The 16,784-nt window shown below is 42.1% G+C and overlaps 1 protein-coding gene across 2 annotated transcripts; it reads left to right on the top strand.

The window, feature by feature from the left end:
* The first annotated feature begins 125 nt into the window (after window positions 1-125).
* On the top strand, window positions 126-15,841 carry LOC308392615 (macrophage-capping protein-like). Of its 2 annotated transcripts, XM_080875708.1 has the most exons (10): window positions 126-188; window positions 3,051-3,133; window positions 10,025-10,218; window positions 12,647-12,801; window positions 13,222-13,380; window positions 13,589-13,738; window positions 13,928-14,014; window positions 14,103-14,235; window positions 15,122-15,213; window positions 15,412-15,841. In XM_080875708.1, exons 3-10 carry the CDS (start codon window positions 10,026-10,028, stop codon window positions 15,475-15,477), a joined length of 1,035 nt encoding a protein of 344 aa, XP_080731834.1. In that variant the 5' UTR covers window positions 126-188; window positions 3,051-3,133; window position 10,025; the 3' UTR covers window positions 15,478-15,841. The 2 variants fall into 2 exon arrangements, with proteins under 2 accessions (XP_080731834.1, XP_080731833.1); XM_080875707.1 differs by lacking the exon at window positions 126-188 and having other exon boundaries at window positions 2,980-3,133.
* Window positions 15,842-16,784: the final 943 nt, after the last annotated feature.

The raw sequence follows: 16,784 nt of genomic DNA, 5'->3' as shown, positions 1-16,784 counted from the left end.
TCACCTGCTCACTGAGTTCACCAGTCAGTTTGTAGGAAGTGTAAAGTCCTTCAGTGGACATTAGAGCCGTCTGTTAGTGTGCAAACTGCACAGGTAATATGTATAAAATGAAAAGGTGAACATGGTGTTGGTTTGCAGCTGTGACTGACTGAAGCTTTCATCTCAGGAACCACAGCGAGGCGTAGCAGGTAAAACAGCTATAAGGATGAAGGTGTTTAACAGGTATGCAAAAAAATCAAAACAAAAAAGAAAATAGTTCAGCTAAACACTGATAATCCCACTTTGACTCAGCTAAAATCAAGTCCTTTAAGTCACAAACCACTTCAAGAACCAGTTTGAAGCTCAGATCATCTCTGGTTTGTTGAACATTACACGTACTTCATTCACTCCGGCAGCTCTGAAGGCTGGTAATAGCAAGATACAACTGCTGAAGCAGCCAGAGGGTCTTTGTGCTGTTCTGGTAGATGTGCTTCTCCTACATGATTTGGTCCGTTGGCTTATATGTTATTGTAAATTTCCACATGTAGCTTTTGCAATGAACCAAAGATAACAGACCTGCAAAATGTCAGATGCTGAAGTTTTAATCTTAAGGACAGGTTTTGTTTTTTTCCACAGACATGTAGTGACAAACGCAAGAATCACAATAGAGTATAACAGAATAAAGTCTGCACACATATACTCTTGAGTGATATTTCATTTAATATGATGTCAGCCGACCCTTTTCCTTTTATAACAAACCCCCGGCACCCTGGAGCTGTGACGTCACCTCTGAATGGGTTTTAGATAGTTAAGCTAGTGCGTCACGCTCATAGCGTCTTTATATTTCTGTTACTGTACAGACAGTTGGAAACCTCTCAGCATGATGCCAGCTAAGCCAACGCGATTTTAGTTTTGTTAGCTAATAAGTGAAATGCGACCAATAAACAGGAGCAGCTACACTGTATACGAGTTTGTTTGTTTTTTTTTCACATTAATATTAGCGTTTATTCTGAAGAGTAAACCTCTTCCACCCAACTTAAGGCCGTTAATGGGGTCGGACAAACAGTTTATTGGGAAATGAAAGTTACACCACCTGATAAACTATGATACGCAACCAAATTTGCGCTTAGTAACTAATTCTGTTTTACAGTATTAAGGCACATAGATGAGTTTGTCCTGTAAAGAGGCTCGTGCACCTCTCAAATGGTTGAAATCGTGACAGAGAGCATCTTCAGCATAGTTATCAGCAGCTCTAAGATAAGAGCAGGCCTTACTCCAGAGCATGGACACTGCAATCGTCAATTCATGAACTAAACTATATGGAAACTTTGCTAACTTGTCATTTTGACCAGCAAATAAAATATTTTTCATTTAATTTGAAGCTATAATTGAACTCATGGAAATTTTTGGATTCCTATTTGCACATTAATTTCTATTTCCTAATATTCTGATTTACTTCATTTTCATGCAACAAAGTGTGACACAGGTGGGAAAACTTGAGTAGGTGAGGTGCTGGAGAAGCTTCCTGCCCACAGGAAGTGCAGATTAAATAATCGTTGACTAATTGAAGAGAAAAAAAATTAGGCAGATTAGTTGACTATAAAAATAATCGTTAGTTACAGCGCTAGTGTTCTGTTGGGTTGGGGTCAGGACTTTGTGCAGGCCAGTCAGATTCCTCCACACCAAATGTGTCTTTATGGACCTTTCTTTGGTGAACTGGTTTGCAGTCTTGTTGGAACAGGAAAGGGCCATCCCCAAACTGTTTCCAGAAACTCTTGAAAAACAACCCCACACCATAATCCCCCCTCCAAATAAGTTTGCATTCAGTGCAATGCAGTCAAACAAGTACCGTTCCCTTGGCAACTGCCAAACCCAGACTTGCCTTTTGGCTTGCCAGACAGAGAAGTGTGATTCATCACTGCAGAGAACACGTCTCCACTGAGTCCAGTGACAGCGTGCTTTACACCACTGCATTGACGCCTTGCATTGCGCCTGGTGGTGTAAGGCTTGGATGCAGCTGCTCAGCCTGTGATTTTATGTGGCCTACCACTTCCTGGCTGAGTTGCTGTTGTTCCCAGTCGCTTCCCCTTTGTTGTAATACCAGCTGACTGTGGAATATTTAGTAGCCAGGAAATTTCACGACTGACTTATTGCACAGGTGGCATCCTGTCACGGTACCATGCTGAAATTCACGAGCTCCTGAAAACAACCAATTCTTTCACCATTCTTTGTAGAAGCAGTGTTCACGACTAGGTGCTCGATTTTATACACCTGTGGTCATGGAAGCGATTGGAACAACTGAATTAATTCATTTGGATGGGTGAGCGAACACCGTGGACAGCACGGCGTAGCTTGATTGCATGAGGTTTAAAGTTCTCCTGAATATTTTATGCATTTCGTTTGATTTAATCGATCCTATGAATTGAAATTCCAGCCATCAATCCTTATCTGAATCAATTTTTTCTAAACTTAAAACATTTGCACTTTATCAATAAGTAGACAGCAAATTAAAAAGTCATCCAGACAGCATGCTGTTCACGCCTCTGTCCAGATAAGAGCTCATTTTATCTGTTGGGAGATCCTTTACCTGTGGAAAGGATGAATCACAGGTTTCCCACTATGTGCATGTAACGCTGTGCAAGCGGGTGGGTGGGTGGCATTCCTTGTGATGAACTGATTAGCTACACAGATGGGCGCGTCCGACTGGGAGAATCCGAGTTTGACTAATTACAGGAAAACTGTTAACTTCTGTGAGTCACAGAGAGGCCGACTGAACTCATATTGTTAAAATGAAGAAGGTTTCATTAAACAACAAGAAAAAAACTACTATTTTTTTATTTTTTCATTTATTTTTTACACCACATTTTCACATTTCTGACACAAGACACAAACTATTATGGATTGAAACCACTTTCAACAGCTGGCTGGTGGATTTGTGAAGCAGCAGTTCTGCCTTCCCTCTGAGTCTTGACTAAATGTAGATTTTGTGGGTTTTTTGAGTCAGAGGGCTGGGCTTAGCTTGCCACAGACTGAGGCAGGAAATATCTTGCCTAACTGTGTATGTGTTTAAGGTCGTGCTGCTTCTTGCATTGCTGCTCTTCTCTCCACTCCCTGCTCAGACGTGTTTTGTGCCACCGCCAGCTCTCTTCCCAAGGTAAGCCTTATCACGGATTTGTTTTTTTGCTTCCCTCTACAGTTCTTCACTCTGATTTCTTCTTTCTGTTCCCACTCTTCCTTTTCCCTGTACTTTTCCCCTGTCTGCTCAGCACATTCCTGCTCCTGGACAATGAGTCTTCAGTTTCACGTCAGTGGGACTCGCCTCTGTCCATCATTTCATTCAAAGTTTGCCCTTTTTCACTGTAACGCTCTTACAGTTAGCAGCAAGGGAAGCCCCGTGTTTTTCATTTCCTTTCCTTTTACAGCTTTCTAACAATTTCCTTGAGGTTAGGGTGTGGCACTGAAGTAACTTCCAATCTGTGTCATTACTTTAGACAAGGAAGTAAACTACCCTTGGCTTTAAACCATAGGCAGCGTGCTGTCACATTGAATTAAAATGACACTGTTTCCTTTCTAACCCCTATTTGTTTTTCAGTCCACTCAGTATCTCCATCACTCTGTCTTGATTTCACTCTCATAAACGTAGAGCCCACTGAACCGTACACACACACATACACACACATCCTGTTCACCAGTCGCCAACTAACAGATTGCTCTCAGGTCTCTCCACGCCTGATGCTCTGTGCACCTGCATGTCGTACGCTCTCATATTTCATTGTGTGCCCAACAGCGCATGAATGGCTGATTGGCTCAGTGACCCCAGCAGCCTATCTTTGACCTTGTGTATCCATCTAAGCCCTCCCTGTCGGCTCTCCTCTCCATCTAACCAGGCGCCACTTGATGCTTCAGTGGACAAGGCCAAGAGGGCATCTTTGCGTTTTTACCATTTTAACCCCTCGAGCGACCTCGTTTTCTGCTCCGCAACTCGTCTTTAGTTCGTTTTGCGTTGTTTCTCCGCAGAAGATTGGACTGGATTTTAGAGATTACAGTGCTCAGTTATTATGCTCCGTATTAAATAGACTAGAGGAGAAACTACTGATTTTAAAATACCCCTCATTGTTTTAAAGGCACGTGAAAGATGATTTTGAATGAAACCAATACCCAAATTTGAAAAATAATAGAAACCTAAAATGAAGTAAGAAAGAAATAAAAAGAGAAATAAAAACAGGCCTGTCAGTATTTATACGTTTCATGGAAACTGCAGTAAACAAAAAAGAAGCAGATTTCGGTTTTTGGAAGTTTGATGCCAGGCTTGTAATTTAAAAATGAGCTTAGCTTCAGAGCTAGTTTTGAAAAGTAAAATTGTAGTTCTGAGGTTACTCTCTCTATATTACTATTTACATTGTCATTAAAAAAAAATTAAGCCTAATGCTGTAACTAAAAAATGCCCCTTTCAAGACCTCCTCCTGGGACGATGTTCTTTAAGTTTCATCAGGCTGCGAATGCATGACCCACCTCGTGCAGACTGTTTCATGAAGTCGACTTACTTTTGTGCAAATACTTATTTATATTTTTTAACTTCATTACATTTGGCTTCATTGTTACGAAGTATTTTGGGTGGTTGCAGCTGGGCCACTGCAGCATCTTTATCATTTTCCTTTTCAGCTGTTCTGTTGTAGATGTACTGCTGTGCTTGGATCATTCCCCTCGTGCATGAACCAGATTAGCTTTAGCTGTCAGACAGATGGCCTCACGTCTGACTTTTGCATACTTTGGTATACGGAGGACTTGATGGTCCACGTTCCCCTGGCAGCCCGTCCACACAAGCCATACTTGTTCAGTGTTTTTCTACCGGCATGAACTCTAGCATTTACCATCCTAACTGAGACCTGTAGAGTCTGACATGTAGCTTTTGGGCCTTATCTTGGGGTAGAATTTGCTGCGACGTACGCTCCTGAGCAGATTATGGCATTGTGTTAAGACACCTGAATGCTTCAGATCTCCAAACTGCTCACACTTATCAGCAACTGGCTGCTACTTATCCTCTGAACCTCAGAGGCTGGATACAGAAATGCTTTGCTTAGACCAGCCCTTCACTCCTGTTTTAAAGAGGACAAATGGGGACAAGGGGAAGAGATGCGATAGAGGAGGGGGAAACAGTGGAAAGACGAAGAAGCCAGCAGCTCGCTCTCACTGTAATTATCAGCTTGGTGTTTAGCTTTAGCCAGGAAACCAGGAACCCGACTCTCCCCATCTCCACACACACACAGCGTCCTATCTTCGGGCCTCAGGTAGGCTTTCATCACTCCGGCTTCAGTTACCTCCCACATATAAGCTAACAAGGCCAGGTGAGCTCAAGCACTCCTCCTCGTCAGACCCCTCGATATCTTACAACCTCAAACACACAACACACACTCCAGTGGACACGCAGAATGGACCTGGAGTCAGACAGCATGCCGGAGGTACCAGAGGAGATCATACAGTTAAGTGGACCGGTGCTTTTATTTGTGCCTCCTTACTTACTCTTCGAGCGGCTGTCCAAGCACTGTAACCTTAACCCAGTGGCCTCTGCATGTGCCGCCTTTCTCTGTTTCCCTGCACCCCCTCTACACTACTCAGTATATATGTTCAAATGCTCACTTCACTGCGCTGTTTGCTCGATTGACAGTTTACAAAAATAATGCTGAGTTTTAAAAGCATGTTGACATCCTGTTAGTCTGACCACAGTGCCGATAGTCAGCACTGATAGATGCGCTGTTTTCTGCTGCCAAATGAGTTGTTTTAAGACACATAACGCAGTAGCGCTGGGAGCAGCTTCTTACATGTTGGATCAAAACTTGACTCTAATCCCTATAATTAAGCTAATTGCTTGTTTCCAGCCTCCCTTTATCTTCCCGTTGCCTCTGTAGCAGCACAGTTAAAACAAAAACTTCTCACTTATATGATGATAGAGCTAAAAGAAAGTGTTAACGTGTAAGTGCTCCACCCGTGCTTCATTTTATAAACAGATGTTTATCTAAATGCCCGTTGGGGCTCACCCTGAATGTGTTATGACACCCATAAGTTTGCCACCTTTTTTTAATTAGTTTTATCGCAAGAAAAAAACAACCCCAGAGCTTCTTGACGTTGTGAAACATTTTTATGATAAGGTTGATGATGAATATGAGAAACTGCAGATATACATCAGCATGCATCAATATGATAAAGATTATATAAAAGCTGGGAAGTCTTTCTTCTCGCTCGTCATCGACACTGAAGTTAATATTTATCAGTATTTATCTTTGACATCTTGAAAGTTAATTTTTGGCCATTTAAATGGTAAATGGTAAATGGCCTGTATTTATATAGCGCCTTACTAGTCCCTAAGGACCCCAAAGCGCTTTACATATCCAGTCATCCACCCATTCACGCACACATTCACACACTGTGTGAATGTGTCTCATCATCAGCTACTGTTTAGCCACTTCCTGTTTATTTTGAGGTCTCTGTTCTGTTTCCCACCCTTTGGTACCACACCTGTGGTCAGTTAGGAATTCAGTCTGCTTAGTATACACCAGTCAGGCATAACCTTATGAACACCTACCTAATATTGTGTTGGTCTCCTTTTGGTGCCAAAACAGCCTTGATCATGGACTCCACTCGACCTCTGAAGTGTGCTGTGGTATCTGGCACCAAGATGTTAGCAACAGATGCTTTAAATTCTGTAAGATGCAAGGTGGGGCCGTCATTGATCAGGTTTGTTTGTCCAGCACGTCCAGCAGATGCTCGACTGGATTGAGATCTGAGGAATTTGGAGGACAAGTCGACACCTCAAGCTCGTTGTGCTCCTCAAACCATTCCTGAACCATTTCTGCTTTGTGGCATTATCCTGCTATTTAGAAAGGAGGAAAGGGAGGGGCAGAAGGTCTAGTCATTTGCACATACTTCAGTGACGTATGGGAAAATCCCCTATATGTCCAGGGCGCTTTCTTTCATTGCTCTGTGGTCCCATTCTGATGCTCACATGCTCTTTGTTGTCGCGTTCGGTGGTGGACAGGGGTCAGCATGGGTATCCTAACTAGTCTGCAGCTATGCAGCGCCCTACACAACAAACAGTTATCCTCTGTGCACTCTCACATCTTTCTATTTAAGCCAGAATTATATTTTTAAACTACAGCAGCTCATCTGTTTGAAATCACCCTGTTACTGGTTCACCATTGTTCCTTTCTTGGATCACTTTTAATAGATACTGACTGCAGAATGAGAACATGCTACAAGATCTGCAGTTTGGAGATGCTCTGACCCAGTCGTCAAGCATCACAGTTTGGCCTTAATCAAACTTGTTGAAATCTTTACACTTGCCCGTTTTTCCTGCTTCTAACACATCTTTGTGGATAAAATGTTCACTTGCTTGATACATCACGCCCACTAACAGGTGCTATGCTGAAGAGGTAATCAATGTTGTCCGTTCACCTGTCAGTGGTCATGATGTTAAGCCTGATCAGCTTTGCACTCGTCAGTTGTCAGGCTGATTCTGTTTATCACCGTTATCAAATATTCCTGACACGATCTCGCGTTTTCTAGTTTTAGCTCATGAGCTCGTGCCATGGCATTGTCATCCATTCATTCCCAATTCACAAGAATCTCTGCTTTTCCTGCGCTGTTGGTCTCATTTTAGTGAAACTTACAGTGATCACATAAGTTTATCCAAATTATACTCAAAGTCACTGTCATTTTACAGCGCCTTTTATATATGTTTTCACAGTATTACCTTCATGCATACTATTTACAGTTTCAGCATTTCAGCCATTCAGCAAAGTCAGTGACACAAGAATCTCAAGGTTCACAGAGTTTGTACAAAATTGTAAAGAAAGAATTTTGAAATGTTGATCATGGAGTCGAGTGGTCCTATTGGTTAACTTCCTCGTTATATGGGTGTGGCCTTCATATCACAAGCTAACTGCAGTAATACAATCAATGCAACAGTGCTGCTGCATGCTCATAATTGTATGCTTTTTATATCAATGGTTACTACTACTACTACTTTCACAATACTCTGACCCAAAGTCCTTTCATTTGGTGGTGAATGAGATTAATTTGTCCAGATTATCACTGTTTCCAAGCCACCCTAACTTCTCAATAGATTCTAACTCTCACTAGTTTGTGTTGCACAGCCAATGACAAAACTTTGTGTATTTCACAAATTAACTGTGGTCGATCGTCGACCTGACAAGCTATGACGTCGCCGACCTTCAAGTTCCCGTTATTGTTTTCTCTGTTCCTCATCCATTGTTGGCTTTTTAAGGACATTCCTGTGCGTTCTTGGCATATTTTATCAACCTTACCTTCTGCTTTTGACTCCTGCTTCGATTAAAACCTGGGTTTTGGCTTCTTTGTCCTTTTCCTGTGAGTCATTGCAAAATTAATTCCAAATAATTTTGTTTACAGTTCCTTTATATAGTTTTGTGCTGCTTTTAGCAGCTGGCAAGGGTATTCCTCAAGTCATCACTCCAACAAAGTCAACTTCAGCATGGTCTGTCTTCATCCAGAAGATCTTGCTGAAAACTGTAGAGCAAGGAAGCTGGCCATCACTTAAGTTACAGTTTCTGTTTTTCTGTTTAAACAACATAATTCTTGTTGCGTGAAAGTTCACTAACCTAAAGAAATGGCCACCGTCCCAGAGCTTTCAAGATATCTCTTGGTCTTTTTCAGTAGATAAAGATTGCTGACTTAATCACCCTTACCTTACAAAAGAGCAAACCTTCACTCGCATGATCCAATGAGTCGCCGCCCCGGCCAAGGACAACTCAGATGTGCTTGAAAGCTCCCAAAAAAAAAGACACTTCAAGCCTTTCCAGTGTGATCTATTGCCTTTTTATTTCTTTGTAAGAAAATAAAACTTAAATACTTGTCCTATTAACCAATATATACATAATAGTTTGGTTAATAGGGCAAGTATGTAGTAGTATGTTGGCAATAAACTAGGGACCTGTCCAGGGTGTTCCCCGCTCGCCACTCTATGGCATTTCAAATAGGCTCCAGCACCCTCACCACTGTGACCTGGACAACACTGAACAAGCATATAAAAACCGACTGATGGTCAGAAATGAACAGTACACATATCATGAAGGGGACAAACGCCATCCTTATCTCCATTTTCCACTTGTCCAATTCTGGGTCGTGTGTTGCTGAAGCCCTAATAAGTACAAGCAATAAAAAATATGATTGCAAGTTTCCACAATTTAGATGCAATGTAAAAATACAGTCAGGCACAGTGAGAGATAATGACATGAAAGGTGGTGACGTTGGTGATCTGATCCCCCTACAAAGCTAACCGTCTGCTCTCGTGCAAAGAGACAAACCAGAAAAACCAACCAAAGACAGGAAGACGTGGGCGTATGGTTGGATGACGCACTTGTTTGTGTACTACAAAAAAAACCACAAATTTCTCGTTGCTAATGAAAAACAAGAGGGGCACGATTACGCGAGTCCACCCTGGCCTCATTCCTACCTGCGACACCAACTGTTTTTGTGCAGTGGCGCTACGGCTGCATTGGTGTCGTGTTGCATAAAAGTCATGTAATGTAGCTTGTGGTCCTTAGGCAGCAACACAACCCACACTTTGTGTCTACTTCAGGTATAATTACATTCATCACAGTGTCTCCAGCCTCTGTTCTGTTGCCTTAGAACGATTGCGGTAAGAGCGAATCAAACAACCTCCAGCTACATTCAGAAGTGTACCTTCTCCTTGAGTGTGGAGAGGAGTGTCAGTTTAGTGAGAATTTAGGCACCTTTCAGGAGTAGACAAGAAAGGTCACGTAAATCCGCTCCGTTTAGACACACTGTGGCTTCAACTTCCTCTTTTACTTCTACTTACTCCAGCCAAATCCGTGCACGCGCTCCCATGTAGAACAAGTTACACAACACTGTTTTGCCACTTCCTGTTTCTTCTTCCTTCTTTAAGGGATGTGACTCAGATGTCCTCCATGGATAAGCTTCTCATGTGCTCCCTACTCTTTATTTGTTTTTTCTTCTAACACCTTTTTACTTTGTTCTTTTCTCCATGTAGTATGCTCCCCTTGAAGCCAGTGCCAGGTCAGTTCAGCCCAGAGGTCCGGCAGCAGGGCCTGTGGGTATGGAGAGTAGAAAAGATGAAGGCGGTGCCACTAGATTCCTCTGAGGTGGGAGCTTTCTTCAATGGAGACTCCTATTTGGTGCTGGATAACCGCGGGGAGGAGGGAGCTGACCTCCACATGTGGATAGGTAAGAGACTGAAGACGCATCTGGCTTATGCAACATGCTACCTGATGCAAATCAAACACAAACTAGTCTTGACTTTACTTGGAGAAAAACAATGGAAGAGTATCTGATTTCATTTTACTCCACCCAGTAAAAGAGCTAAGCATTGTCTGGCGCTCGCTACACACATAACCCTGGCTGAAAGGCTAGTAGCCACCCCGCTGATGGTGATGACACACGAGACACTCTGCTGCCCTGATGCATCATTGTGTGTCGAGAGAAGCTGGATGAAGAGGGATGATGAGGGAATGAGTCCAGAGGGAAGCATTAAAAATACAGGAGCACTGTTATAGTACTCAAATGTGGCTGTTGTTTCCAGCATGTATCCGGTGCTTTGGTAACACTAAGCTGATTGTCACAACTTGGAGAGCCCTCTCTTCGCTCTAACATGCACCTCTGTTAATCCTCCCTCCTCCTCTTCTTGATGGACCAGCGGTGTCTTTGTATGTCCACCGTTTGTTTAGTTCAGCTTTTTTTAATCAGTCGTACCAGCGCCTGATTAGAGAGTATAACCTTTTGGGGGTTTTTATAATAGGTACAATTTACAGATTTCCACTAAATATGTTGGATACAGGTAAATAATAAAGCTGCTATTTGAAAAGAGGATATCGATGCGAAGCAGTATGTGAAACACTAAGCAAACCTTTAGTGCTTCCACATAAACAAAGAGGGTAAGTAGCAGCCAGGTGCTGATATTCAAATGCACTTGATTAACTGATCAGACCTGGCACTCAGGTCTGTGTTAACATGATGCCAAAGAGAAAAGATGTCAGAAGTGGTCTTGGAGAAGCAACTGTTGTTGCCCATCAAGGAAGAGTTATAAAGGCATTCCAGTCTACAGTGAGAAAGATTATTTAGATTCAACTGGAAACAAGTTCAGAGAAATTACAAGCAAGATCATCACAAACACCTCATACCAACTGTGAAGCTCAGTGGTTGAGGGGTGATGATTTGGGTTTGTTTTGCAGCCACAGGAACTGGGCAACGTGCAGTCATTGAGTCACACATGAACTCCTCTGTGTACTAAAGTATTCTAGAGTCAAACTTAAGGCCGTCTGTCTGACAGCTAAAGCACGACTGAAACTGGGTCATGCAACAGGACAATGATGCCAAGCACAGCAGCAAACCTACAGCAAAATGGTTGGAAAAGAATTAAGGTGCTGCAAGGCAAACCTCAACCTTATTTTAATGCTTTTGAGCGCCCTCAATGAAATGAAGCAATGCTGCAAATAAGAATGGAAACAATGTGAGGCACTGATAGTCATACAGAAACCATTACTTCAAGTTACTGTTGCTAAAGGTGGGTCGACAAACTACCCAATCTTTGGGTGGATTAAGTTTTTCACACACTGCTTCTACACTTTGGCTCAGTTTTTGTTAAATAAATAATGACACAGTCTAATGAGTAATGTGTTGTTGCACATCTGAAGTTGTATTGACATTAGTTGAAGACCTGGTAAGAAACTCGTGGGGTTTTTTTTCTTCTTCTTTTTTATTATGTCCTGTATGTTAAAGTGTAATTCTGCAGAAGAAGAGGCAGACTGTGGCTTTCTTGAAAACTCCTCGTGCTTATTTGTCACAGGAAACCAGAGACAACAAAATAAATTCACACTGTTCCAGCTATTTTTGGAAGAACCGTTTTAGATTATAGATTTATTTCCTTTAATTAAAGCTGTTTGGCCAGCCCACAGTTGTTCCTGACCCCTGTTTAAGTATTAATACTTAGTTTTACTGGTGAAGTTAAAATTAGCTTCAGTCTAGAGTAGGAGTAAAGGTTTAGGAGCAATCAGTCTTATGTAAGCAGTACAAGAAATAAGACAATGTGCAGAGAAGCAAGAAAGCAAATATGCAGTGTGTAATATTTAGATATGTTAAGAAGCCTGATTGGCCTGGTGGTACAAACTGTCTGTAAGTCTGGTAGCACATGTAGCAGTACTCATATGTTATTTGCAGAGCTAACAGTGCTTTGTGGCCGTAGGGCTAGATGATGCACTAGAGGTCCACAGATAACCTGAATGTCCAGGAAAATGTGTGGCACCACTCTCTGTAGGCTAATTTCTGCACCGTCTCCTAGCTTTAGTATAATGAGAGGTCAGCTTCAACTCTGACATCACAAAATACAGAAGTAAATACGTTTTGAATTTGTAGGAGTTCAAATTATAATCAGAAAGTGACTCAAGTAGTCGAAGCAGCTCCTACTGGATGCACTGAGGCGGCTTTATCATCACAAACTTCACCTCAGCTGGTCGAACGTACCATATTAATATCTTACTGAATGCTTTGGGAAATCTGCCATAAAGTTCTCACATCCCCAATCCTTTATAAATAAACTGAGTTTTTGTACAGGAAGAACATGCTTTTCAGTGACCTGTGCTCCACCCCCTTGTTCCAGGTGAAAAATCATCTCGAGATGAGCAGGTAGCTTGTGCCATGCTGGCCACCCAGCTGGATAATTTTCTGGGTGGAGACCCCATTCAGCACAGGCACGTTCAGGGCTTCGAGACTCCGGAGTTCATGGAGCTCTTCCCCCGAGGGGTCAGCTACAAGGTGAGCAGGTGGTGCTGGAAACAGCGACGTGTTTGGATGCCTAAAACTGAAAATACCTGTAACTTTATTACCACAGCATACCTGTGCTGCACTGAACTGTGCACTGCCATTTAAAACCAGCAACAGCAAGCTTTAAAATACAATATTCTGTACCGTATGACTTTTTAATTTTATTATTTTATTTTTAGGAGATTGAGGTGGTCAGGTCTGTGTAGATTTGGCCACCTCAGGTACATCCTTGGTTACATAAATAACAGATTTTATCATTTTAGAGCTTCTTGTGGCTTCTTTACAGGTAGCAATCTGAGCTTGTTAAAATGAATCAAATTGCTCGTCCAAAAAGTCAACTGTCGTAAAACGTTAAAAAAATAAACTACCATGAAAGTTCAGTCCAAGTGATGATTCTGCTTCTCCTCACAGGAGGGTGGTGTGGAGTCAGGTTTCAGGAGAGCTCAGGGCTCTGGCACCGTGCAGAGGTTGTACCAGATCAAAGGAAAGCGCAACATCCGTGCCAAAGAGGTGGAGCTGTCCTGGAAGAGCTTCAACAAGGGAGACTGCTTCATCCTCGATCTCGGAACGGTGAGATAATCTATCAAAAGGAGGACATGCCGGGGAGAGGTGCAGCCAAACGCCACCGAATCATTTGCTCTTCTAAAATGTGTCAGAGCTATACACTAACGCGCTACACAATAACCAGTTTGTTTCGCTTTTTTACTGCAACCTGCAAATAAAATAAAGTGCCACTTTTACCACGTTGTGCTGATCTAATGTTGATAATTGTACCCAGACGATTGTGTCCTGGACCGGCTCGCAAGCCAACATCTTCGAGAAGCAAAAGGTGCGCGAGATCGCCACGCTGATCCGCGACATAGACCGACACGGTAAAGCCCGCATTGTGGATGCAAACGAGGGGGAAGAGCCAGAGGAAATGATCAGAGTAAATAAGTTTTCCTGATTTGTCATCCGATTGTTTTATTCAGGATGGATGTTTTTTTTGTTTTTTTTCCATTTCCAAGTCAATAATTACATAAAAATCTATTTGTTTTGGTTTGGTTTTTGGGTTGTTGTTTTTTTTAAAAAGCTTCTCTTTGTAGTCCTTATAAGATGTTTTTGTGCTGCTGTGCAGGTCCTAGGACAGACTCCGACTTTGCCAGAGAGCACGCCAGAAGAGGACAGCAAAGCAGACGCCTCCAACATAGCCTCCCTCTACAAGGTAAGCTCTATATGCAGAACTATATGCACAAGGTTGACGTTTTAAAACCACCTTTTCCATCACTGTTCACTGTATGCTCACTCATCAGGTGTCTGATGCCACCGGTTCCATGACAACAACTAAAGTGTCCGATAAGAGCCCGTTTCTCCAGGAGCTGCTGATTCGTGACGACTGCTTCATCCTGGACAACGGCTCCAACGGAAAGATCTTCGTCTGGAAAGGTGAGGAGCTGCTACTCAAACTCCAAGCGGCAAACTCGCCACCTCCTCAAATTTGATATCTGATGAAATGAAATTGTAATGAACGCAGTCAGAAATAATGATTGGCAGTTTCACGAGGACGTGAGTCTGAGGACCTGCTTACATGTGATCGGAGTAAGGGTTTCTTAAAGAGCTACAGCGGGGTTTCTACAGCTTCACACTGTCATCTCTGAACTGATCAGACAACACACCAAACGCAAATAAACATCATAGAAACATGCACTCACCCAACATCTCATCAGGTGCACCTAATCGGTGAATCGCATGACAGCAACTCAGTGCATTTAGGGGTGTAAAGATGATCAAAGCTACTTGCTAAAGTTCAAAGTGAGCAGAAGAGCATCTCTGAACACACAGCAAACGGCAAAAAAAAAACTCGTTAAAAAACTGAAGCCCCAAATTTCTGCCACAACTATAGTGAGAGCAGCTCCAAGGTTGATTTTAAAAAACTGTCAGAGCGATAAAGTAGCTATTAAGGTCACCAAGTTGGCTGATGCATGTGAAAATCAGACTGTATTAACTGACCTCTTTCACATTAACTATTATAGCTCATAAAATAATAAATGCAATCAAAACCTTATTAAAGTCATTAAACACCTGTGTTTCTGTACGATTTTACTTTAGAAAAGGGCTGCTGTGGTGTAAAAGCACCACGAGCTGTTTGCTGCTTCGTATCTGGGTCAGTATTTTTTGTAAATGTGCTCAGGGACCTTTTGTTCAACAATTTGTTCATTGTGGTAGCTTGTAGCAGGGACACCACGCCTGATATCGAAAGTTACCCTGAAAGTTACTCTGTGTGCGAAAAAGCTCTCAAACAGAGCTGCTAATTAACTCGTTTAATCATCAGGTAACGGAGCCAACGATGAGGAGAAGGACATGGCCCTGCAGATGGCGGACAAATTCATCGAACAAATGAATTACCCTCACATGAAAACACAGGTACGGCTGCTAAAAGCTGCTCATGTTAAACACCGCAAACCAGTCAAGCGTCTTTCTTTACTGTAGACAGGAAAGCTCGTACAACCTCTTTGTTTCTATTTTTACAGCCACAGATCTGACGTGTGAGTTTATGATGTCAGCTGCAAGGTCTTTTATATAAGCAGTAAGCAGTAAAGTTTTATGTGCGTTGCACTACAGGTGGAAATCCTGCCACAGGGAAAGGAGACCATCATCTTCAAGCAGTTCTTCAAAAACTGGAACTGAGCCTTTCGCTGGGAATCCTGCACATGGAGACGAGGCTGCGCATCTTGAGAGAGCACCTGTTACAAAATGCATCGTTTTGTTTTTTTAAAGATACATATATACTGACTTGTATGTACATACTTGTAAGGCTGACAGTAAGCTGCCTCTTGCCTTGTACTTCGGTAGAATCAGAGATGGGATGCCACTTTTATAAAAAAAAAAAAAAGTTCCTTGTAGCAACAGAGAAAGGATATAAGGAGAAATATTAGATATAACTCAAGTAAATGAGATGTGCTTTTTTTTTCTTTTTTTTTTTACATTGGTTCAATGGTGTCCCAGCTTTGCCTGCATTTCAAAAATAAATGTAAAACTGTGGTTTATACAGGAGGAAGTTGTGCTGATTTTTTTTTTTTTTTTACCCCCCCCAGTCATCATGTGGAGAAATTATCTGATGCTTATCAGTCACGTCTCCACCCACAACTGTGGACTTTATATAACCTTTATTCTAAACTATGCCCTTACTGCTGCCACGGCTGCACAAATATTACACCCGACTGTATAATAACACACTATTAATAATTAACTATAGACCACAATAATTGGCGATTAAACAATCTGGCATTATTAAGTCGGTCACAGGGGGCATTGCATTTACTGCTGAGTAATATGTGGCATACTTTTACATAAAGGACTTTTTGAAAGGACAGTTATATATACTGTTTTACCTTTTGCCTGTTCGGCTTCAGCTGCAGGGAAATCAAATTTGTATTTTTGCACAAACACGACATCGAGATTATTTTCACGCAACTATTAAAAAGGGGGTGAAGAGGAAACCCTGAATAATCTGAGAGGACAATATTATCAGGCCTTCATTATTCCATGTCCGTGACTTGGAGTATTCACAATAAACCAGCTGTGGGACTAAAAAATGCCAGTAATTGTTTCCTTCACTCACTTCCAAAAATGCTGTCATCATTCCTCTTTGACCAGTCCCTGTGTGGTTCCATGACCTATTTCCTACTTAGATTAACATGCCCTGGCATTTTCTCTTAATGGCTACCTGGCATAGCACAAAGGTCATTGCTTCTTTAATAATCAGCAGGCGCGTTGAAACAGACCCAAAGAATCTCCCACCTCCAGATGTCTCTCAGAGGGGATCAGCCTCTGATGCTGATGTTTATTCTGCTATAACCAAAAACCTTTGGTTTAGTTATTTAACTACAGCTACTAAATGTTACTCAGACAGCTTTCTCATTTGTCTGCTTAGAAGCTACTCTGAGCTCTGTGTGGCCTCCCAGGCTATCACACGTCTTGTTCTCAGAGTGATT

Source organism: Rhamphochromis sp. 'chilingali' (genome assembly GCF_963969265.1).
Source record: "Rhamphochromis sp. 'chilingali' genome assembly, chromosome: 1".
In the NCBI taxonomy this organism is placed as follows: domain Eukaryota; kingdom Metazoa; phylum Chordata; class Actinopteri; order Cichliformes; family Cichlidae; genus Rhamphochromis; species Rhamphochromis sp. 'chilingali'.
The sequence above is the reverse complement of the archived record's forward strand: the minus strand, read 5'-3'. Positions and strand labels throughout refer to the sequence as shown.